Source organism: Uloborus diversus, chromosome 1 (genome assembly GCF_026930045.1).
Source record: "Uloborus diversus isolate 005 chromosome 1, Udiv.v.3.1, whole genome shotgun sequence".
Taxonomy (NCBI): domain Eukaryota; kingdom Metazoa; phylum Arthropoda; class Arachnida; order Araneae; family Uloboridae; genus Uloborus; species Uloborus diversus.
This window is the reverse complement of record NC_072731.1, coordinates 271,230,375-271,255,133: the sequence shown is the minus strand read 5'-3', so window position 1 is coordinate 271,255,133 and position 24,759 is coordinate 271,230,375. Positions and strand designations below refer to the sequence as shown.

At 38.2% G+C, this 24,759-nt stretch overlaps 1 protein-coding gene across 1 annotated transcript; it reads left to right on the top strand.

Moving 5' to 3' along the window:
* Positions 1 to 23,554, top strand: LOC129220741 (uncharacterized). Its single transcript, XM_054855173.1, has 4 exons — positions 1 to 199; positions 9,808 to 10,091; positions 16,767 to 16,974; positions 23,184 to 23,554. Exons 1-4 carry the CDS (start codon positions 1 to 3, stop codon positions 23,351 to 23,353), a joined length of 861 nt encoding a protein of 286 aa, XP_054711148.1. The 3' UTR covers positions 23,354 to 23,554.
* The last annotated feature ends 1,205 nt before the right edge of the window (positions 23,555 to 24,759 follow it).

Genomic DNA, 24,759 nt, shown 5'->3' with positions numbered 1-24,759 from the left:
ATGTGTGTTGCAGAGAAGATGTTCTCTTCGTCGAGCTTCTACGAGGAGCCGAACGCCATCTACCCGACGGTGGAGGAACAGGTGGAACTATGCCGCAAGATCGCCGAGTCCCTCTCAGACGATTGCAACCTGCGTTCCAAGGGGGCAGACATGTTCTTCCGGAGGGTCAAGAAGGCCGAGAAGTGGATCGTCGCACAGAGTGAGCATTTATTTTTATTTGTTTGTTCATTTATTATTTACTAGCGGTACCCGACGCGCGTTGCTACACCAGCAAAAAAATACATCATTATACTGATTTTCATGACAATCGGTTGAACGGGGCAGAAGTGGCTACTCTGCAGTGCCACCTGGTGGCGAGTGGCTTCAATGAGCCTATTATGCACCTTCTCCGTGGAAAAATACATACATATATATATATATATATATATATATATATATATATATATATATATATATATATATATATATATATATATATATATATATATATATATAGCAATTTTCATAATAATCGGTCCAGGTATCCAGTGACTCTACTCAAATTTTGTACTCACGCAGTTTGTAAGAACAATCCATCGCTAAAAATATCAAATAGAAAAAGTTTTAAATCCCCCTGTTGCATGAAAACAATAAAGAAAGAATTTATTTGTTCAAACTCAAGAAAAATGGCAACAGCTAACTTCTTATCAATGAGATCTTTCACGCGAATTCATTTCTGCATTTTATTCGTATTTATCCAATGGATTGTGACTTAAATTGGACTAAAAAAGGAACGATCGATCGGATTTTTTCCGAACTGGTCTATAAACATTCCCAGTACCAAAAATACCAAACGGTGAAAGTTTCAGCCAAATCTGCCGGGTAGTTTTTGAGTTCATGGACGACATACAGACAAACATTCATTTATATATATATATATATATATATAGATTCTGTTCACGAGAAAGACGGATCGAAAGTAAACAAGCGGGTTGCCAGAAGGTCTGCCACTTTTGGAGATTTTCTCCGGATTGAAAATAAAAGGTTGTCCAATAGCATTCGTACTGTTTGACCGCGGATTGTATGTAATTTGGCAATCTGCCAAGTAAAGACGATTCCATCTGAATGAATCTACCAGGGAAGAAGGGAAAATAACGATGATGGGATTTTGATGCACGCGGTTTATAAGGTCACTAGTGCCTTATTCATTTATTGCATTCTCTAAAATAAAATAAGGGAAAACAAAAATAGTTACCGTGGAAACCAGTGGCGTAGCCATGGGGGGGATAGGGGGGTCAGAACCCCTCCATGAGCCCCAAAACAATATATATATATATATATATATGTATGTATACACACACACACACACACACACACACACACACACATATATATATATATATATATATATATACAGTATAAGTGTATAAACTTGAGGGCATGGCTTTACTTTAAACTTCAGAAAAAATTAACCCCCCCCCCCAAGGATTTTTTCTCGCTACGCCACTGGTGGAAACAACAAAAAGAAAAGAAGATATTTTCATTTCGTTCAGGAACGTAAAAGCAAAACGGTAAGCTCAAAACTTTGTTGTGAATAAACAAATCAATTCATTTTTGTCGTGAGAATATAGATAGAATATACTTTACATTTAAAAAATGTTGCTGTGAGCAAATGCTCATTTTTACAAAACTTAGGCTAAATAATAGAGAGGCAAAAGTGCTCATCTGTAACAAACCAACTAACACCCCTGCAAACTAATAGATACGCCCATTTCCGCCTATGAACCGGATATTAGTCTTTCCATGTAATCGATGGTCAGACAGCATTCGCCGTCTGCTTGGCGCCAATTTGCTGTTTTCCAAGCAAATACGGGATTGAAGTCGCCAAATGGCGGGTTTCTTTGTTTGCATCTAGTCTATTTTTCTCGTGAACGCAATATAAGGGATGGTTTGTTGATGAACAAACGGGTATAAAGGAATCGAGTCCTTGATATGAACGGCGCAGTACGATGTCCTAAAAAATGAACGTCCGTTCTTTTGAATGATGAATGGTTTGGAATTTGGAACATTGTACTGGTTCTTAGTACACCTAAACCCAAGTAATATTTTTGATAAAGTTTTTATTGCCGTATTTTCTTACTTTAAGGTGATTTAGTTGCTTTGCCTTGAAAATATCCAGTGAACAAATTTCATTGTACTTGAGTAACTATCACAGAAAGATTTTTTAAAAAAAATAAACAAAGTCGGTCAAATGAACGAGTTCAATGTACGGTTAAAAAATAGACGACCCCCTTTGATGAACAATCATTGAAAAGAACGACGTTACCGAAACCTAATTAAAACAGAAACTCCTCAGCTTGGACTGATCGACAATGCGTTGGACTCGTAACTGGAGGGTTCCGGGTTCGATGCCGGCAGGTCAAAGATCTTCCGTGCTCGCCAATGGTGACTGGGGCATGTTGAATATGGGCCATATCACAGTATATCGTCCAAATGTAGAGTCCGTAATGTGACACTTTTTTTTTTGACATAACATCTTTTTTTATGTTTGATTAACACATTATTTTAATTTGAGTTTGTGCATTGAGACAAACTCAACATAAAATAATGTGCTAATCAAACAGTAAGTTAAATAGTTGTGGCAAAAGGAGTGTCATATTACGGACTCTACATTTGTCCAAAAATTATTGTGAACAGGGTTCGTACGCTCCTTCAAAACTCCTTCTTTTTTAGTTCAAGACTACATAATCTTCCTCTATAACAGAAACTTAAAATACTTCGATTGACAACTAACTTCGTCACTAAGGCGATTTTAATGTAGTCATTTCGCGCATTTATTTTTTTCGATTTACAAATGGATCATAGTTAATTCATAAATGTTGAAGGAGAAAACTTTATTAGAAGACTAAGACATTTCGCAAGTGAAGTAAACATGCTTAAATGGTGCTTGGCTATTTTTTCAAGTTTTATGATTATTGTTTTTTTCCTCCACCACACTTTCAGCAGCAAAAGTCAAGTTGTCTAATTATTATTTAAATATCTAAAACTACATAAGTAAATGTGTACTACATTAAGTGATTGCGTTAAAAAAAAAAAAAAAAAACAATTGTTTGCAGTTATGATATTGTAAAAAGGGTCATCCACAAGTGATGTCATGGTTTGAGGAGGAGACGGGCTCATGACATTGTGACAAGGGGAAGAGGGAGGGTGACAAAAAGTGACATCACACAGTTATTGTAACAATATGTTTATCAAAAATATGACGTGACAAGAGGAGGAGTTTGGGGCGAAGTGTGACACCTTGTGATAAAGGGTGCTGATGCTCAAATATATTGAAAAAAAAAGTGTGGCATCATTTAATGACACTCCATTAGTACTCCTTCAAAATCTCATTTTACTCCTTCAAAACTCCTCCAAAACTCCTTCATTTTATTTTTGAAACTGAGTACGAACTCTGTGTGAAATTACCGGTCGCAAGGTCCTTCAAGTTCCCATTCCAAATCAATACCGCTGGAGGTGCTGGACCTGGAGCTGTTCGGCTGCTGGTTTGCATCGAAATGATTGAAATGTTGATATGTGGTGCTGCCATCTACCGTGTGCTGTTTGAACCAAATCGGACTGCCACTTTAGTGGTGCTCCGGGCTCGGATATGCGAGTGGTTTGGTGCTACAACATACGCAAAGGACCGCGTACCCTTTGCCTGCTGAGAAACACAGGAAAGATTAGCGACACGAAGAGGAGGAAACAACACCCAAGGGTCCGGTAGGGATCGAACCCACGACCTTCGGCGTACATGGCGAAGTTTCTACGAAAGAGCGACGGGTGGACATCAGTTGATCCTATTTCTTCTGAACCTCAGTCTTTTTAATGTCCACTTTTTTTCACGGAAACCCCGGATAATCTCCAGATTCTCGAATTTTCCGGATAGTTGACCGTGGAATCCAGAATTCGTTAAACGCAAGACTGTAATAAGGCTATAAAAACTCATAAATAAAATTTCTATTGATATTAACTTAATACAAAAGCAATAGTTATCCATAGCTGTCGTAATCGCAAACTCAAAATCTTTATAAAACATTTTTTTTAAAAATGCGTTCATGAAAACCAATTCTTTCATACACTAGAAAAATCGCACATTTACCTTCAAAAACTTGTTTCTTGCCCTTCCCTTCATTTTCTTTCATTTTAGAATATCAAAAAAGTGGTGTCCCCCCCTCCCCGATTTCAAACTTTTTTAATTTTTCGATATGTAAAAGCATTTCTGAAATGTTTTCTTCTTACTCGAATATGTACTGCTATTTTTTATAGTAATTTAAGCTTCATAAACAATCAGCCAGTAGCGCTTTTTAGCGATCCAGAAAACCGGGAAATTCAGATATCAGAGATAGCGATGGTCCCGAACTTCCCAGGTAATTGGTTCTCTACTGTATTTGCATTGTTTATGGTTTTCTTGGAAAGTTTATTACTTAACGGTTTTTTTTCCTGATGAAATTATATAACAAATTTCACCTCCAGGTGTCATTTTATCTTTTTGTTTTGTTTCATTTCTTTTTTTTTTTTTTTTTTTTGGTATTTATACTATCTCCTGTTCCACTGTGTTGCCTTTCCTCGGCTGACTTATCATCCATAAGCTCACACTTCTTTGCATAGAAAAAGGTGTGCCTTGTAACACCGAACCACGTGTCTGCAGTCATTTGCATTTCTTTGTGCTTCAAAGCGTTGGATAACTGATTATTTTAATTTTCAGCACATTCGTTAATCTACTGTGTGCCGAGCGTTCCTTCGTAGTACGTAGTAGGGTATGACTGCGCGAAAGACAGACACTGCCGGGAGGCTTGCGAAAGCGGAAAGAATGCCCCGAAAACTCATTCTGTGGCTGGAAAAGTCCCAAGATTCGTTTTTTCGAGGTATTTCCGTACTCAGCGAAAAAGGCGCAGGTAGGGACAAACTCTTCCTCGGTTTTGCCAACAGCTTTGGTTCCGCTTTCCGCCAACCAGACGCTCAAAACGTCGCCGATTGCACAGCGACCACTCTTTTCACTTCCTTTTACAAACGAGCTGGTGTGTGCATCACGTGACTTCCTTTTTCTCCAATTTCATGTCATTTCCCCCAATATTGGCAGTTTTAATGGGATTCAATAGTTTACACTCTAAATAATCACCAACAGTGGCCGAATTGAAACCAGATTTAAAAAAAAACAAAAATTAATTTGAATTATGACATCTTGATTTCAAATTATGTTTTTCGCAATCACGAGTGTGTGTATGTAGGCGTGTGTGTTTGTGTGTGGGGGGTATGTGTGTTTGTGTATGGGGGGTACGTGTGTGTAGTTGTGTGTATGTGTGTATGTGTGTGTGTATGTGTAGGTGTCTATATGTATGCGTGCGTGTATGTGCTTGTGTGTGATGTGTTTGTGTATGTGTGTAGTTGTGTGTATGTGTGTGTATGTGTAGGTGTCTGTATGTATGCGTGCGTGTATGTGCTTGTGTGTATATGTGTTTGTATGTGTTTCTGTTTGTGTGTGTGTGTGTGTATGTGTGTAGTTGTGTATGTATGCGCGTGGGTGTAGGACATGGATGCAACCTGGAGACGGCTTTCGAAAGCATCGTGAGGAGACGGTGATGGTGCGGAGGGCGCTGGCGGGAAAATAAAATGATAGGACATCAAAACAGTCAAATGAAAGCAATAAGCAATCGTGATTGCTCAAAAAATAAAAAATCGCCATATTTTTCGCCAAGTTGGCGACAAAACTTGGCGAGCAAAAGTCGGGCGATATATCGCCAAGTGTCCGCCAAATAATAACACCACTTTTGAGTTTACATCGAAATTAACAATGATTTCCCCCCAAAAAAGGGCAACAGACTCCCTTTGGAGCATCCGAATGCAACCAAAAAGGAAGGTGCACAACGAGACCCTACTAGGAGTCTACGTACCAAATTTCAAATTTTTAGGACATTCCGTTCTTGAGTTATGCGACATACATACACACATACGCACATACATTTTCGCGACGTCTGTATGTACGTATACGTACATACAGACGTCGCGAAAAAACTCGCTGTAACTAATTCGGGGACCGTCAAAATTTATATTTCGGGTGTCTGTACGTTCTTTGTTCCTAGGCACATATCCACGTGTGGTCTGGTTGAAAAAAAAAAAACTCAACATTCATTCGGGGGTGAGCAACATGGAAATGAATGGATGTCATGGAAATGTATGTCATCCATGAACTCAAAAACTACCCGGCAGATTTGGCTGAAACTTTCACCGTTTGTTATTTTTGGTACTGGGAATGTTTACAGACCCGTTCGAAAAAAATCCGATCGATAGTTCCTTTTTTATTCCAATTTAAGTCACCATCCATTGGATAAATACGAATAAAATGATCGGCTGCAGAAATTAATTCGCGTGAAAAATCTCATTGATAACAAGCCATTTTTCTTGAGTTTGAACAAATAAATTCTTTCTTTATTGTTTTATGGCTTTTCATGCAACGGGGGGGATTTAAAACTTTTTCTATTTGATATTTTTAGCGTTGGATTGATCTTGCAAACTGCGTGAGTACAAAATTTGAGTAGAGTCACGGCTTCACTGGATACCTGGACCGATTGTTATGAAAATTGCTATATATATATGTATTTTTCCACGGAGAAGGTTGCATCATAGGCTCATTGAAGCCACTCGCCACTAGGTGGCACTGCAGAGTAGCCACTTCTGCCCCGTTCAACCGATTGTCATGAAAATCAGTATAAGGATGTATTTTTTTGTTGGCGTAGCAACGCGCGTCGGGTACAGCTAGTTCCCTACATTAAAGAGTTGAGAAGAGTCATTGGGGCTAGACTAAAAACTCTTGAGTGATCAGTGACTAACGGGCTGCGATCTTTATGTGACAGCGCCAGCAGTTCCAGGGATTGACGAACGTCAGCGAGCAGGGGGAGGAGCTCACTAGTAGTAGCATAAACATTAAAAAATAAAACAAATGTAAAATATTTTCTGTGTGGTTTTCATCTTTTAAGGGGTTAGAGTACCTCAACAATGATCAAACATTCAAAAAACTTTTTGTTGCTTATTTCAAAACTAAATACTGTTCCAAACACAAGGAAAAAGTTTCGTTGCTTTAGCTCAAATATTTAAAAAGTTATGAGGGATTTTAGGCTGTGCTCGCTATGTGTTCTTATGCAAAAGAAAAACTTTAAACTGCTTTTTCTCGATCATCGCTTTTTTGTGTTTTCATGTCATTAGAATCCCTAAGGATTTTTTTCTATTAAAGTTATAGCTTTAAAGTAATACTTTTTTGCAATTAGCATAAAATATTTAACAAAACTGTGCATTGGATAAGCATTTTATAAATGACTCAAATGTTTAGAGCATGTTATTCCTTTAAAAGCCAATTAAAAAAAAAAAAATACGTTTTTTACATAATTAATCACAGAAAATTTTCTAATTAACACAAAAGCAAAAGAATGCACAGAATTTTAGAGGCGATGATTGTGATCGTTTATCAATTTTTTTTTTAAATTAGTACAAAAACAAAAAAACCTTAAGGATTTTAAAAAATTGAAAATTTCATAATTTTTTTTAATTTTTTAAAAAAGTAGGCAGTGTTTAAAAATTTTGAAAATGAATTATGGATTACGAAATAAGTATGCATGTTGTGGTTTCAAAGAAAAATGAAATTTTTTTTAATTAAAAAAAAAAGAAAGGTAATGTGACCTTTAATAGTTCACGATGAAATAAAAATTAAACGAGCTGATGTGTGCATCACATGACTTCCTTTTACTCCAATTTAATGTCATTTCCCCATTATTGGCAGTTTTAATAGGATTCAATAGTTTACTCTCTAAATATCACTAACAGTGGCCAAATTGAAACCAGATTTCAAAATTAAAAACAAAAATCGCCAAATTTGTCGCCAAGTTGGCGACAAAACTTGGCGACTAACAGACTGGCGATATATCGCCAAGTGTTCGCCAAATTATAACACCACTAGAGATTACATCGTAATGAACAATGATTTCCCCCCAAAAACGGGCAAAAGACCCCCTTTGGAGCATCCGAATGCAACCGAAAAGGAAAGTGCACAACGAGACCCCACTAGGAGTCTACGTACCAAATTTCAACTTTATAGGACATTCCGTTCTTGAGTTATGCGACATACATACGCACATACGCACGTACAAACAGACGTCGCGAGAAAATTCGCTGTCATTAACTCGGGGGTCGTCAAAATGGATATTTCTGGTGTCTGTACGTTCCTAGGCCCATATCCATGTGTGGTCAGGTCGAAAAAAAAACTCAACATTCATTTGGGGGTGAGCAAAATGGAAATGAAGGCCGATTTTTAGGTGAAATTTTTTTCGCGAATACAATACTTCCTTTTTTGTAAAAGGAAGTAAAAAGAATCATCAGCTTTAATGAAATCAATTTCACTGCAGCCACTTAAACCTTTGTTTTCCATCGAAAATGCGCTCGTGGAATCGCTCAACTCCACGCTCCGGGCAACGAGCACTCGAACAGGCCTCGAGTGCCCACACTCACACAGATTACTTCAGTCGAGTGACTCTCGAGTGATAAGGGAAGATGAGCTATATATGTACGAAAACTGTTCGCTCCTCGATTTTATTTGTAAGCAGGTCCCCCCCCCCTTTCCAAATTATAGTTAGCATAATACTTCATGACAAAATAGAATTATTGAATTACCGGTATTTTTAAATTTATCGTCTGCGTATATTAATTTTTACGATACTTTATAAAACTATGTTTTGGTAATGAAAATTGTTTTTGTTTTTTTAGAGTACTATTGAGCTCCGCCCCCTGCTCGTTAACGCTGACTAACCCCCGAAGAATGCTTCGAAATCTTATTTGATTCGCAAAGATATAGAAAGAATCCCATTTAAAACGCCAACCAGATACAGTTGTGCTGTCAATATTTCAGAAACTTTTAAGGTTTTTTTTTTTTTTATAGGAAACGTCCCTTTAGGGGAGGGGGGGTAGAACCAGTTTAGGAGGCAGAATTTTTTGTGTTTTTCGTGATTTTTTTCAACATTGAAGGAATAATCAGAATTTGTTCAAACGTAAAGGTTTTTTTTTTTTTTTTTGATATTTTGAAGTACACTTTTTTCATTTTTTCAAGTCATTTCTACCAGAAATAAAAGAGTTAGAAGCTGATGTCCATGGATGGTCGCCATGAGAGCTTAGTGCTGGTGTCCTAAATTCACAATTTCTATCTGTAATCATTACAATTTTTTTAACCGTTAACAACCTATTTCCTCAGAATATGAACCTAATTCTGTTTTAAAAAACAAAACATTTCATGCTTTTGAGATGTTTGTTCAAAAAATTCACGTTTTGCTACCATTTTTATTCATCTTTTTCCGCACTAAAAAAGTATTTTTAATAATAATATCATCCCAAAATTAGGTTCATATATGTGTAATTAAATATAAGTGTAATTGAATAAAGAATATTCACCCAAAATTTCATAACAATTGGCCTATAACATTTTGCTCTAGGAGGCACACCCGTTGAAAAAAGTCGTTTCGAGAAAAATGCGATTGAAAAAAAATTCTGTGAACATTTTCCAATTTTCAGTTTTTGAAGCCGCATTGGACCTGAACGGAATTTTAAATTGAAATTTTGGTAACATATTCTTGAATAAGCCCGGAAATGGTATTTCCTCATATATTCTTGAATAGTCCGACTAGCATTTTATGACATAAAAAAAAAACGATTTGATGACCCGTCTAAACCGGTTAAAAGGAAATTTCTGAAATCTTCGGAAATGTTGCCGTTCATTCAAAAAAGGTTTCTGAAATGTTTTTTTTGCAGCTGGCGAGGTGGCCGAGGAGTCAACGGGCGATCCGGCGCAGCTGCCGTACGTGCGCCCCAGCAAGGGCGGCCTGCCCCGGCTCAAGCTGATCCTGGACCCCCGGACCCTGGTGGACATGGGGCGGCTCCTCCGGGAGGGCGTGGACATCGTCGACCACAACGCGATGAGCCCCGAGGTGTGCCACGACATCGTCAAGGACCTCAACTCGCCCACGGGCAAGGGCGCACAACTCTTCGCCAAGAGGAAGAAGAAGAGCGAGGAGTGGGTCGTCGACGACCAGAAGGTATGCAGGTGCTCCTCTAGGGTTGTTCAAAAATACATATCTCCTAGATAACAGGACACCCCTATATGGATAGTAATATACTGGAAGAATTTCAGCTTCCTATTTCAACTGAAAGGGTGTGCTCGACCCCATCCCCCCAAACTTCATGAGTATGGGGAGGCAGTGGCGGATCTAGCCGATCATTTTGGGAGGGACCATTTGGAATTTTTTCTAAGTGTCCTTAGATTTTTGTCCTAAATTTCACTTTTCAAACAGTGCCAGATTATCGATTTTTCCGACAAAATACCGCCCCTACCCGTCTTCAAGTTTTTATCCCAAGTAGAAATTAAAAATAACAATAGAAATAGGGGGAATTTACAAAATTTAAGATAAGATGCACGGCAGGTTGGCGTGTTATGTTCATGAAGAAAACGAATTTACACAAAAGTAACACATTTATTCTAACATTTTTGGACAATACAAAAAGGGAAAAGAAAATGGTAAAGAAATTCCAAGGATTATCTGCACGTGATTCGTACGAGTGCGAGTAACTTGGCGCAATGACAACATGTAGCGCTTCACTTCACTTCAATAGCAAAAAGTTAAGTTGTCAATATTTGTTGCCGCAGATTAATTCCAAAGAATTCTTCATTTATAATTTATTGCTTTAAAGAAATGGACATCAATTTTTAGTTACTTTTGGGGGCATTTGTGGAGGAACATGGGAATAAGGGGCACTCCTCCAGAAAAGTTTCGAAATTAAAGCCATAAAACACAAATTTAGGCTCTCTTTGATCTTATAAACTATAGGTGTGCTCAGAGGACAGCAGCATCCATAGATCGTCCTAGTGTCCTAAGGTTGTCCATCGTTTGCGTCAAGAAATGATGTATACGATGAAGCAAAATTTTAGAAATAAAACAGTTTTGTTTCAAGAAGGGGGTTGTACATTCTCTCACATTTAAAACTTAAAATTTCTATTAAAGTAACACTCATGCTATTTTTAAAATTTTCCTCATAATATTTTATCTTTTTTTTTCTTTTTAAAAAAATTCCTACATTCACAAGGTTTTGGGAGGGACCATGGCCCCCATGGCCCCCCTCTAGATCCGCCCCTGTGGAGAGGAGGGTTAAAAAAATACATTAAACTGAAAAAACCTCGGCTACATAGAGAAGCACCGTTTATACGTTTTTGAAGGGACTGTATGAAAAAAGCGTACAAATGAAAAAACGTATAATAGGTATAGTTTAATGCGTAGACTAGCTACGTATATTATATGTAGACTAGTATAGGTTAATGCGTAGCTCTACAGGCACCAATTTAAAAAAAAACGTATAATTGATAGAAACGTGTAAAAGAGAAACGTATAAACGGTGCTTTACTGTATTATAATATGCACTAGTAATATGCATATACATTGCAATAAAATAATTATTTACAAAACAACAGCTGGGGAAATGAAATGTTTCTAAATGTGTGACATTTTTTATGCTACGGCTACTGTTAAATGGAGGGATCACTGAGCACCCTCTTAAAATTTGAGTACGAAGCTAAAACTTTTACAGCAAAATACTATTAGTAAGTTTAAAAAAAAAAAAATACTGGGTGTCCTGTACTCGAGCTGAAAAAAACTTTTTTTGAACTACCATAATGTTCTCGTGTAACACGGTTTATTCGTACCATGCTTTCTCAAAACCGTTATACGAGACTTTTTTTATTTATTTATTTAAATTATTATTTGAAATTGTCATGTTGGTACATAACATAAATCAAGGCACACACAATGCATACCTCTTTTTATCGAGTTACACGAAACTTTGAAGTAATATAAATTGAGGCAGTGTGTACCCTGTTATATCGAAGTTGAGTCTTAAGGTATTAAATTTTATAACAACTGCTAAAATAAAACATACAAAATACGTTATTTGCAGACAAAATAAATAAATAAACTTTTTCAACTTTATTTAAAGAACAAAACGTAACTGTCAAAAAAATCTGAGGTTTTTCTGTGCAGCAATAAAGTTCCTCTGAGAAACAGCAGCGAAAGAATGTAAAATAAATTGAATTATTGCAACGTTTAAACAAACTATTGCAACGTTTTTAAATTTTATCGTTTGAGAAATTCGGCTCGATGTTAAATTCTACGAAACAGTAAATCGAAAGAAATTGAAATTCAATTTTTAAAATCGCGTCGTGCCAAAACCGTGTAGTATTAAATTCTAGTTCAATACCGTGCAATATCGAATCCGTGTTATCTTAACCGCAAATTGTGTTCCGTGTAATATCGAGACCGTGTTGTACAAATTCAGTATTTTGGGGGGAACGCCTGTATTTGTTGTTTATTCTGTTTATTGGCTGATTGTATTCACGAAAAATGTTTCACTCAAATATCGGCCTAAACTTCCATTTAATTCACTGAAATCGCAAAAAGTCCCATCAAAATAGAGTAATCGACAAAATAAATAAAATCAGGCTATTAAAGAGCTTTAAATGTTCCATTAATCTGTGAAATATTCCGCCAAATAAATAAATCAGGTCCTCAAAAAACATGGTCAGCTCCATAAAAAGAAAATAATTCAAAGAATCTGTAAGATAATATTTATTAAATTTCATTGAAAAAATTAAAGAATTGGTGATGCGTCATCCATTAAGTGATATTAAAAGTCTTTAAAATATACCCAGTCTCTCCCACTAAAAACGTAAACAAACGCCTTGCCTAGCCAGGAGACGGGGTCGTAGTGTACATATGTTTTTTCCTTCGTGACACACTGAATGCGGAAAAAAAAACATTCTTACGTTTCAATAGAAACGGGTTTCCACCTTGAATGACTCTGTTTCACTAACGCTGCCAGAAATACCTTTTGGAAAGGGTTTTTTTGAGAAAATCACGATTGATTATTGTTCTCACTTGACTATTTTGATGTCTTTTGATTTTATTTTCCCACCGCCACCCTCCGCACCATCACCGTCGACCGGCTCCTCACGGCGAAAGCCGCCTCCATTTTGCATCCATGTCCTACACACACGCGCATGCATACACAACTACACACACACACACATACACGCACATACACAAGCACATACACATACAGACACCTACACATACACACAACTACCCACACATTCATGCCTGCACACAGACACAAACACATATACCAACACACAAATACACATACCCCCCCTCCCACACACACATTCATATACACAACTACCCACACACTTATGCCAGCACACAGACACAAACACACGTGCCTACTCACACATACACATACCCCTACAAACAAACATACATACCCCCCCACACACATACCCCCACACACAAACACACATGCCTACATACACACACTCGTGATTGCGAAAAACATAATTTGAAATCAAGAGGTCAAAATTCAAATTAATTTTTAATTATTTTTTTAATTTAATCAGACCAGGAAGCACACCCATAAAGATGAACTTAAAGGGCAAAACTTCATCCAAATACAACATTTCCGGACGACTCATTCCCACCATATAATATTGATAATAAATATCAAAACATAGCGTTATACACGCTGTAAACAATCTTTATGATAAGTGTACTGGTGGATGTCAGCCATAAAATATTTATGTTTATTGCCGCCTCCTAATCGCCGTTTCTTTTTTTTTTTAATGGATGAACCTCGTATAGAATAAGTTATTTTAGTCTATCAACAGTCATAATCTCTGTACCTCAGAGCCAGAACAGCGTAAGTCACATGATAGCTACTTTGAAGGAGAGAGGGAAAACGTTTGGCGTATGCAAAGGATCGGACGCGTGCTTTTTTAACAGTTGTAAAAAAGTACAAATGATTTTTTTTTTTTTTTTTTGAGCAATCACATTGCTTATTGTTCTCACTTGACTGTCCTTGGCGTTACGCTGATTTTATTTCTCTCCCCCTCCTCCCCGCCTCCCTCCGCACCATCACCGTCGACCGGCTCCTCACGATGCTGCTCCTCTAGCGAAAGCCGTCTCCAGGTTGCGTCCATATCCTACACTTACACGCATACATACACGTGCCTGCACGCAGACCATGTATGCCAGACACGAACATACACACATACACTTACACACACGCATGCATGCATACAGACACAAACACACATACCCACTTACTCAAGCCTGCACACAGGCACAAACACACATTCACACACACACTCATGCATACACACTTACCCACTTACTCAATCCTGCACACAGACAAACACACATTCACACACATACCCACTTACTCATGCCTGCACACAGACCTAAACACGCGTACATACACACACACTAGTGATTGCGAAAAACATAATTTGAATTCAAGATGTCAAAATTCAAATCAATTTTTTTTAGGATTACTTTCACATGATTCGATACGGAATAGAATTCTGCATATGCGCTATTAAACGGAAAATCGGGGGGGGGGTAGATTTACGCTGCTCTGAGGTACAGATATGACGGGTGCAAATTTCTCGACTATTTTCATTCGTTTCCATTTCTTTAAACGGAGGAACACGACGAGTAGGGTCCCATTGCAATTCGTGATTGAGAAAAGTGGGTACTTTTCCGTTAGTCGAGCGCAAGCAAAAATCGCCAAGTGATTACGCCCGACGCCAAGCAATTATTCGCCAAATGATTCGCCCCGCGAAAACGCCCAACAAGGGTTCTAAGAAACTTGGCGGATTTCTACATCAATTTGGTGAATAATCGCTTGGCGTTGGGCGTCATCATTTGGCGATTTTCGCTTGCGCCCGGCTAACGGAAAAACGCCGAAAAATATTATTTCGATGGGGGTCGTTTCCAAAACTTTAAAAATATTTTTTTTTTCTGGAAGAGCATGCTTAAGGACACAGGATTTGACCATTTTATTTTTAATAATTTGACTCAGTTTAATATTTTTAAAAAAGTGCTTTAATCGATGCGCTTTCATTGTTTACGCTCCTGCCGATGACGTCACAAATGATGAAATGCCATTTTCACAGAGTGTAATATTTAATTCGCATCTTTACTCACGAGTACTGGCAACGATAGGGCTGATAGCAAGAGTAGAGAGCACTATTTAATTCTCTTCTTGATTATCATAACGTGGAAAAGAGGTAAAAGATGCGCCAAAGTACATCATTTATGACGTCATAAAGAACACGCCTTGTTTTCAAAATCGGACGTTTTGAAAAATGAATTAAAGATCAAGCGCTGGGAAAATGAAAGTTTTTTTTTTTGCTTATTTTATCAATTTCAGTAACAAAAAGTAGTATTTTCGTCTGAAGGAAACAACCCCATTCAAGTTGTCAAAATAGGTTGTTTCCTTCAGTCAAAAGTAGTACTTTTTGTCACTGAAATTGATTGAATAAGCAAAAGAAAGAAAGAAAAAAAAAACAAAGAAAAATTAATTTGAATTTTGTAATCTTGAATTTAAATTATGTTTTTCGCAATCACGAGTGTGTGTGTGTTTGTGTGTGGGGGTATGTGTGTGTGTGTAGGCATGTGTGTTTGTGTCTGTGTGCAGGCATGAGTGTGTAGGTAGTTGTGTGTATGTGAGTGTGTAGGAGTGTGTGTATATGTGTTTGTGTATGTGTTTGTGTATGTGTGTAGCTGTATGTATGTGTGTGTATGTGTTTGGGGTGTGTGTGTGTAGGTGTGTATATGTGTGTGTGTGTATATGTGTGTGTGTGTAGGTGCGTGTATGTATGCGTGTAAGTGTAGGATATTGACGAAACCTGGAGACGCTTTCGCTAGAGGAGCAGCGTCGTGAGGAGCCGGCCGACGGTGGTGCTGCAGAGGGTGGCGTGGGGAAAATAAAATCAAAGGGCATCAAAAACAATCAAATGAAAGCAATAAGCAATCGTGATTGCTCAATAACATCAATCCAGAAAATTCTTTCATTTTCCCAAGAGTTATTTTATAATTGATTTTTTTAATATGTCCGATTTTTCAAAAAAGGCGTGGTCTTGATGACGTCACAAATGATGCTCTTTGCCGCATCCTTCCACAATGTTTCCACATTATGATAATCAAACAGCTAATTAAAATTGCGCTCTACGCTTGCTATCAACCCTATCGTTGCCAATACACGCGAGTAAAGATGCGAATTAAATATTTTTCTCTGTGATTGGCAACACTGAATGGCATTTCATCATTTGTGATGTCGGACAGAATTATCTTTACTAATAATAAAGCTGAAAGTCTCTCTGTCTGGATGTCTGTAGGATGTCTGGATCTCTGTGACGCGCATAGCGCCTAGACAGTTTGGCCGATTTTCACACACAGTTTTTTGGCACAAAGTTAGTTTGTAGCATGGGGTGTGCACCTCAAAGCGAATTTTCGAAAATTCGATGTGGTTCTTTTTCTATTCTAGTTTTAAGAACAAAATCATCATAAGATGGACGAGATTATCATAACGTGGAACCGTAGCATGGGCTCAAGCCAAATGGCGAGAATAGTCCCCATACATTATTTGTAAATACAAAGGCGAACCAAAAGACCTTTTAATTTTCTATTACGGGCAAAGCCGTGCGGGTACCACTAGTAAACAATAAAAGCGCAGCGAGGTAAGTAATTTTTTTTAAATATTAAACTTAAACAAATTTATCAAAGAATGGTCATATCCTATGTTTTTAAGCATTCTCTTTCAAAAAAAAACACTTTTAAAATTTTGGAAACGACCCCATTCAAATGTCTCTCTCTCCTTCGGCGCAGGTGCGCCACCTGCTGGAGACGCGCTACCAGAGCTCCCCGGAGCCGCCCCTGAGCAGCCGACAGGTGGTGGAGTCCGTGATGAGGGCGGCCGAGGCCAAGGTCATGACCTACCCCAACGCCATCCCCCACGTGCCAATCATCGAGTCCCTGGACGCCTGGAATCCGGACGCCTACAAGGTCAGGACGCCCAAGGGCTGGTCCGGCAACGGTGAGTTCACCTTAGAGCAGGTATTAAAATGGACTCGACGTTAAATCCCGGTTACCACAAATTTGCCATTTCAACTGCGCTTGCGCGCGGACTTAGCTGATTTCAAAACTCTTGCTAAATTAATTACAAACATTTTACATTTGGTAATAAATATGAGATAGCGAAAGATAAAAATTAGAAATCACAAAGTTTTTTTCTGATTTAGTTTTTAGGCCTCGGTAAAGATTGAATTTTGCGTCTTAATTATTAATGGATTCGGTGTCTGAATCGTCTGTCCTTTTTCAGGACCACATTTTTAACCTCAGAAGAGCGTGCTAGAATTTCAGCATCACTTCTAATACAAAGCCGAACCCTCAACCTAAATAAAAATATGTAATACTAAGTTGTTTACGCCTAACGTAAAATATCCGCAAAAGACGGATTTCTGTACTAATATTCCAATCATTTTTGAAGTACACAACGTGTTTTACACTTATGTTAAATAAATATTTCCAAACTAATAAATATTGAAATGTCATTTTTCTCTTAAGATTATCAGTTATTCATATCCGTAGTTTCATATAATATGTCACGAAGTCGCTGTGAAAATATTCTAATCGCATTCATTAATTTGGTGGGACTCTCGCTCAGCTGAAATATAAACAAGCAACACGAAATCTTAAAACAGAAAGCCCAAAAAGCGAAGTCCGCGCGCAAGCGCAGTTGAAATGGCAAATTTGTGATAACCGAGATTTAACGTCAAGTTTAAAATGGAGGGAGCACGTCCAATCATTGGCTTGGCAAAAGCTGACCCATGGACCCCAGGTCACATGACTCAACAACGACGAAGGTTGGCACGTTTTGCGTGAAACAAACGACAGAAACCTGATTTCTTCCAATGCTTTGCTTTGAAATCTACCACGTGACCTGGGATCTTGGTTTCTTGAATGCAAGTCTTCACTCCGTCCGTTTTATGTCTTCTCAATGGAGTTTACTTGGTATACCTCATGCTAGGGCCACTCGAAAGGGGAGCTGACCCATCCGACATTTTGGTCCCAAATTGAAAACGTTATTATCTCTACGGAAAACATGTTGCAGAAAACTGGTTGCTATCTATAGGCTAGAAAGTCGCCCATACAAATTATAAAACATAAATTACAAACAAACGTCATAACAAAATATCAAGAAAATCTTGACTATAGTTCAACACGAGTTAGTTGTAAATTCGACACTAAAGAGCGCCAAAGGCACTGTCCGCAGTCTTATTTAATAGGTTTAATATGGAATACAAACACAAATATGTATTAAACAGTATAATATTTACAAATTAATTAATTAACAAGTAATAAATATTTCACACAGAACAATAAGTCGACTGTTTGACTCCAGAAAAAAAAAACACAATAACTCGCATTGAAACATTCTATAGTACAAAAATAACAATACAAAATCCCCCCTCCCCACCCCCTGGTTGGCAAGTCAGTATATATTATCAGCTAAAAACTAATTATTGTGATAGAATGTCGTTAATTTGTATATATTCATTGACCCCTTGTTTATATTTTTTGAAGTTCTTCTCATTCCTAACATCTTTCGTTAGATCATTAAACAGCCGCGGTGCCAAAAAAAAAAAGAATTGCTTTTTAAATCGTTTAATCGTTTCGTAATAATCGTTTTATTTGATCTTATAACTTTATATGAGGATGTGTGTGTGTGTGTGTGTGTTTTTTTTTTTTAGATAAGATTAAACTTTTTGATTAGATTTTTTAGATTAAATTTTAGATTTTTTTTTATTATTATATATTAGTCTTAATGGAGATGATATACTTAATTCATAGTTGAAACCAAGTTCGGTAAAAAAGTGTTGTCCGTTACAGTAAACATCTCCCGAAATAAACTGTTATCTAATTGGGGAAAAAAGTGCTCCTTCTAGATTTACCTAAAGTTACCTTTTACGCAACTTACCATCAATAATTTCACGACATAGCAACCAGGGACTCCGTATTTCCAAATACTCGAAACAAGGCTGGGTCCAATGCTGTCTTGGAACCAAAATGTCGGATAGGTCGGCCTAGAGCCGCTATATAGACAGGCCGACGCATCAGCTTAAGTTTAGCCATTTTGGATCGGATTTTTCATTGTTGCACTGCCAGGGTTACCACAGCAAAGTTTCGGATTTCGCCAAATTTGCCGCAAATAATATTTTATTTAATAAACAATTCACGTGCCGCTAATCATTTCTCACAGTGAACAATCAGAAACGCGATAACTCGCCAGAAACGACAACCACTCAAACACGCGCTCCGATCCAAAATGGCTGATCTTAAACTGATGCGTCGGCTCGTATATATTGGGGCCTTAGATTTACCTAAAGTTACGTGTTAATCAACTTATCATCAATAATTTTACGACATAGCAACCAGCGACTCCGTGTTTCCCAACACTTTAAACAAGGCTGGGTCCAAAGCTGTCTCGGAACCAAAATGTCGGATGGGTCGGCCTGTTCTTGAGAGCAAGGGGTTCTACTTCATACCAGAGGCATATACAGCGTGTACCCCATCATAGATTTTGTATAACTACAGGGTGTTCCAAAAATGACTGATACATTCGAAAAATCAATAAAAACTAAACGGTTAGCAAAAGAAATACCGTTTGTTGCATTATGCTTGGATCAAGAGTAAATTTTCAGGCAGACAGACTTTCAAAATTAGTTGGAATGTTCCTCAACAGATGGCGCTGCAGATATTTATAGGAGGCTTCGGGTGTGTTTGTCTGAAAATTTAGTTTTTCCTAGCATATTGTAAATAAACAGTATTTCTGTCGCAGCCCGTTTAGTTTTTATTAATTTTTCAAGTATAACCGGTCATTTTGGAGATCTTACCGACTGCATTTTCTTTTATACCCTATAAAATGCCTGCAGCGCCTTCTGTTGAGGAACATTGTAACTAATTTTGAAAGTGTGTGCCTGAAAATTTGCTGTTCTTCCAAGAATATTGTAAATAAACAGTGTATTTCTGTCGCAGGCCGTTTAGTTTTTATTAATTTTTCACATACACCGGTCATTTTGGAGATCTTACCGGCTGCGTTTTCTTTTATACCCTATAAAATGCCTGCAGCGCCATCTGTTGAGGAACATTGTAACTAATTTTGAAAGTGTGTGTGCCTGAAAATTTGCTGTTTTTCCAAGAATATTGTAAATAAACAGTGTATTTCTGTCGCAGGCCGTTTAGTTTTTATTAATTTTTCAAATACACCGGTCATTTTGGAGATCTTACCGACTAAGTTTTCTTTTATACCCTATAAAATGCCTGCAGCGCCTTCTGTTCAGGAACATTGTAACTAATTTTGAAAGTGTGTGTGCCTGAAAATTTGCTGTTTTTCCAAGCATATTGCAACTAAACAATGTATTTCTGTCGCAGTCCGTTTAGTTTTTATTAATTTTTCAAATTTACCGGCCATTTTGGAGATCTTACCGACTAAGTTTTCTTTTATACCCTATAAAATACCTGCAGCGTCTTCTGTTGAGGAACATTGTTACTAATTTTGAAAGTCTGTGTGCCTGAAAATTTACTGTTGTCCCAAGAATAATGCAATAAACAGTATTTTTCTATCGGTGCCCGTTAAGTTTTTATTGATTTTTCATATATACCGGTCATTTTGGAGATCTTATCGACTTCGTTTTCTTTTATACCCTATAAAATGCTTGCAGCGCCTTCTGTTGAGGAACATTGTAACTAATTTTGAAAGTCTGTGTGCCTGAAAATTTACTGTTGTCCCAAGCGTAATGAAACGAACGGTACATTTCTATCGGTGCCCGTTTAGTTTTTATTGATTTTTCAAATGTATCAGTCATTTTTGGAACACCCTGTAGATGCACAACTCCGTAGCGAAAGCCATTGGCCTCCAACGAATGCGCGAAACTTTAAAATAGACGAGCAAAGGCTTAGCCTACGGGGATGTAATGCTGTTTGCGTCCCATCAGGCTATGGCAAAAGTTGTCTACATGCCTGCACCAAACCACGCGCATGCGCTTTTCGGACATTTGCTCGTCTATACTAGAAGGGTTCGGTGCCCATGGAACGGTTTCTCGTTATGTACCTAGTTAATACTACAACTATGGTCCTCATTTAACCTTCAAAACCTCTGTTTTCGCAGCCGTTAGTCCTACATTGTAAAACAAAATGTGTAAGGTTACCCCAGTATTGTTCTGTGCAAGGTTACACGAATTCTGAAGTATGCAGTATCATTGTTTTACAAACTCAAATTGTTGGAGGACCCTTGCACTACTGTTTCAGTAGAATTCATAGCGCATGCGTGAAGATCAGAATCGGTGCAAAGCAGGTAGAACTCTAAGCTTACGTTCGACGAGCACGACCGGTAGCGACCGGTTAGTTAATCACGTGACAGCTAATGATCACGTGCTCCAATCAACCAATCAACAGCTTAAAATGGTAACCGGTGAGGTAACCGATAGATGATAGAACGCTGCGGTTTATAACCGGTTACTCACCGGTCGACCGGTGAGGTTCGTCAAACGTAAGCTAAATAGCTGAACAGAACCCGTCCTTGGTGGCCGAGCGGTGAAAGCTCTTGCTGTGCGACCCGTCTGTGAGATTCGCGTTCTGGGTTCGGACACCACTCAGGTCGTTTCCTATCTTTGTGCAATAAAAATGTCTTGTTTGTGAGTTAAAGTAAGTTAAAAATCATGAACTTGATTAATCGTTGAAAGTTCAATTTCTGCTAATGTGTAACCTTTCAAGCAATTTCTCTGTAAGCATACAGAAAATACTGGTGTAACCTTACGCAGAAAGGAGTGAGACGTTACGCTATAGTTACCATGGCGTAACCTTCCACAAGCGATGTGTAATTTGACACCAGTTATATCAGACTTCAGAGCAGTGGAGGCAGCTAGGCTGCTACCGATTTTATGGAGCAAGGTTACGCGAAGTTTTTACAGTGCTATATATTTACGTCATTAGAACTGTGTGAAGTTAAGTGCACAGAATTAAACCTCTTTCCCCCAAAAGTGTGATTTTTGGAAGAAATATATTCTATATTCCTATATATATATATAGAATATGATATATAATTATTATAATCTTTATATATTTATATATATAATAGGAATATAGAATATATTATAGAATTAATTATTATATTATAGAATAGTTCCGTCGGACATTTCACGAATGTGGGCTTATTAATACTTATCCTTTAGTTCGGTCAAAGTTGAATATTAGGATCGAACAAAATTCAAATCTCAAATTGAAGACTAGATTTTTTTTTCTACGCTAGAAATAGCTACGTCTTTGACACTTAATTCGAGTGTTTACGCCGTTCGTGTTATAATTTGTTTTAAGCTGGTATTTCTTTTCATGATGTTCTGCGCATGTGAACTGCGCAAGATGACAGAGTGAAGAATCGAAAGAAACTTTGAGACAGAGTGATGTATTTAAATTATTCCTCTGAGCTTGCGTTCGATGACCTCGACCGGTAGCTACCGGTTGGTTGATCACATGACAGCTAATGACGTCAGACGAGTAACACGCAGTGAAACAATACTTATTATAGGTCAAAAACGTCACGTGCTTCAATCAGCCAAACAACAGCTTAAATTGGTAGATCATAGAACGGGCCGTGGTGGCCTGATCGGTAAGGCATTGGACTCGGAGCCGGAGGGTCTCGGGTTCGATCCTCGCAGGTCGAAGATCCACCGTCGTCATTAATGGTGACTGGGCGACGTTAAATAGGCTCGTGGTCACAATGTCCTCCATGTGAAACGATACCTCTGGGGGTGCCAGAGTAGAAAGCTATTCAGCTCCTGGCTCGGTTCTAAATTCTCGAACTGTCTATAGATGGCACCACCATCTAGTGTGTTGTCTTCTGAAGGCAAGGCGCTTAGCACGCAGTCCTTCATATTTTGAGGACCAGAGGTCCCTTTGATAGCTGATAGTTATTAAAAAAAAAACGCTTCAAGGTGCATCATCCGAGTTTTCGAACTGCATTTCAAATATTTAACACAAATTGATTTTCAAACGAAAACAAGGGATTATTTCTGCCCAATCTATTCTTGTTCTCTGAGCGCGTTTGAATCGTTATGACTTTACTGCGGACAGTGCCTTTGGCGCTCTTTACTTTTGAATTTACTACTAACTCATGTTAAACTATATTCAAAAATTACAAAAAAAAAAAAAAAAAAACTTTTTTTAATGTCGTTTTCTCTTCCACAGCTGACGTGCCCTCAGAATCTCCGGTCTGCGTCCCCCAGGCCCCCTCCGCCTTGATGCGTTCCATGAGCTTCAACAACTTCAACTCCTCCCCCCGGGCGTGGAATGGGGCGGGGCACTTCCGCCCCGCCCCCATCCGTTCCGTCAAGCCGCCCTCCGTCCTCGTGCAGTGACCGACCACGTGACGACTGATCACTGAACTGTGGAAGTAGCTGGAGTGCGGTTCGTCCACATACATACTCCTTTCCCCCACAGTGCAAAACAGAAAATAATTTGCAGAACTCTCCGAAGACAATGAGAAAAAGGATCAAAGTCTTTCAACTGTTGTTTCTGCTCCTTGAACTATGAATGTATGCTTCAGTGTTGATGTAGCAGACGATCTCCCACTCTGTGGTTATCAGGTTATTCAATAGTGGCGCAAGTGAAATCAATCGTTCTTTGCAATTGGTACAAGTGGTGCCATCTATTGAGCAGCAGCTTGCTGAAGTCATGTTCATTGAACTATTCTTTGGTTTTAGTGTAACAGAGGATCTGTTTTTTGTTTGCGCAATAAATGACACAACCTTTCCTAAATATCTATTGAGTGACCAGACAACTAAAGTGGCAGATCGCCTGCCACACTAATGCCGAAGCATACCTCACACAATGTGTTCTAACTTCGCCGTTGCTCAATAGATAGCAGCACTTATTATACTATTTAAAAATATATATAATTTCAGTGGCGCCATCTATTGAGTCGCTGGATACCTAGAGCGATAGATGGACTGTTGCACTAATGCCGAAGTATAGTTCACACAATGTGATCTCCCTTCGCCGTTGCTCAATAGATAGCAGCACCTATTTATGAAAAATATAGTTTTAGTGGCGCCATCTATTGAGTCACTGGATACCTAGAGCGATAGATGGACTACTGCACCAACACTCACGCTTCATTAGCGAACAGTGTTAGAGTAAAATCTCATTTAAACTGGATGAAGAGTTGATGACTAGCTGAGCGACACCTCGTTAGCTCCGTCAGTTTTAGGATTAATAGTCCAAGAACGTTCCTCTTAATCAGGTGTCTGCAATCGATGTAGAATGAAATGGAGAGCATGAACCTGCTTCCTGACGCGTATCACGTGATCCCATGTCAGTCGGGCTGCACGATTTGGCCGCTTATCGCTCGCAGGTGCTACTTTCAGTACAGTTAACTACACTCAATATGGAAAACGTCCCTATTAGAAGAAAAAAAAAAGTTGCCAAGAATTGAAAATGTGAAGGGAAGCCGGACATGGGCGCCCATATGCAAAATTTTAAGGGGGGGGGGGGTCAGATACTTTCCCCATGGAATCGGATTTCAGTTCAGATTTGAGTTATTAAAATGTGATATTTTTAATAACTTATTCATTAACCCCTTCAGACCTGGTGTCCGGTATACCGGACATACACTTCAAACAGCTGCTAATCATTTAATAATTGATTTAATTAGTTGATTTTTTTTTTTTTTTTTTTTTTTTGTAGTTGACTCCTTACATTCTGCTTATTATATTCAGTGAAATAATTTTTCGTTTTGGGATTGACAACACTGATATATAAGGAT

Excerpts from the sequence above, each read along its gene's own strand:
- LOC129220741 (XM_054855173.1), top strand. The coding sequence starts at position 1 with ATGTGTGTTGCAGAGAAGATGTTCTCTTCGTCGAGCTTCTACGAGGAG. Across the intron at positions 200-9,807 it reads GAAGTGGATCGTCGCACAGA|CTGGCGAGGTGGCCGAGGAG; the intron begins GTGAGCATTTAT and ends TTTTTTTTGCAG. Across the intron at positions 16,975-23,183 it reads CAAGGGCTGGTCCGGCAACG|CTGACGTGCCCTCAGAATCT; the intron begins GTGAGTTCACCT and ends TCTCTTCCACAG.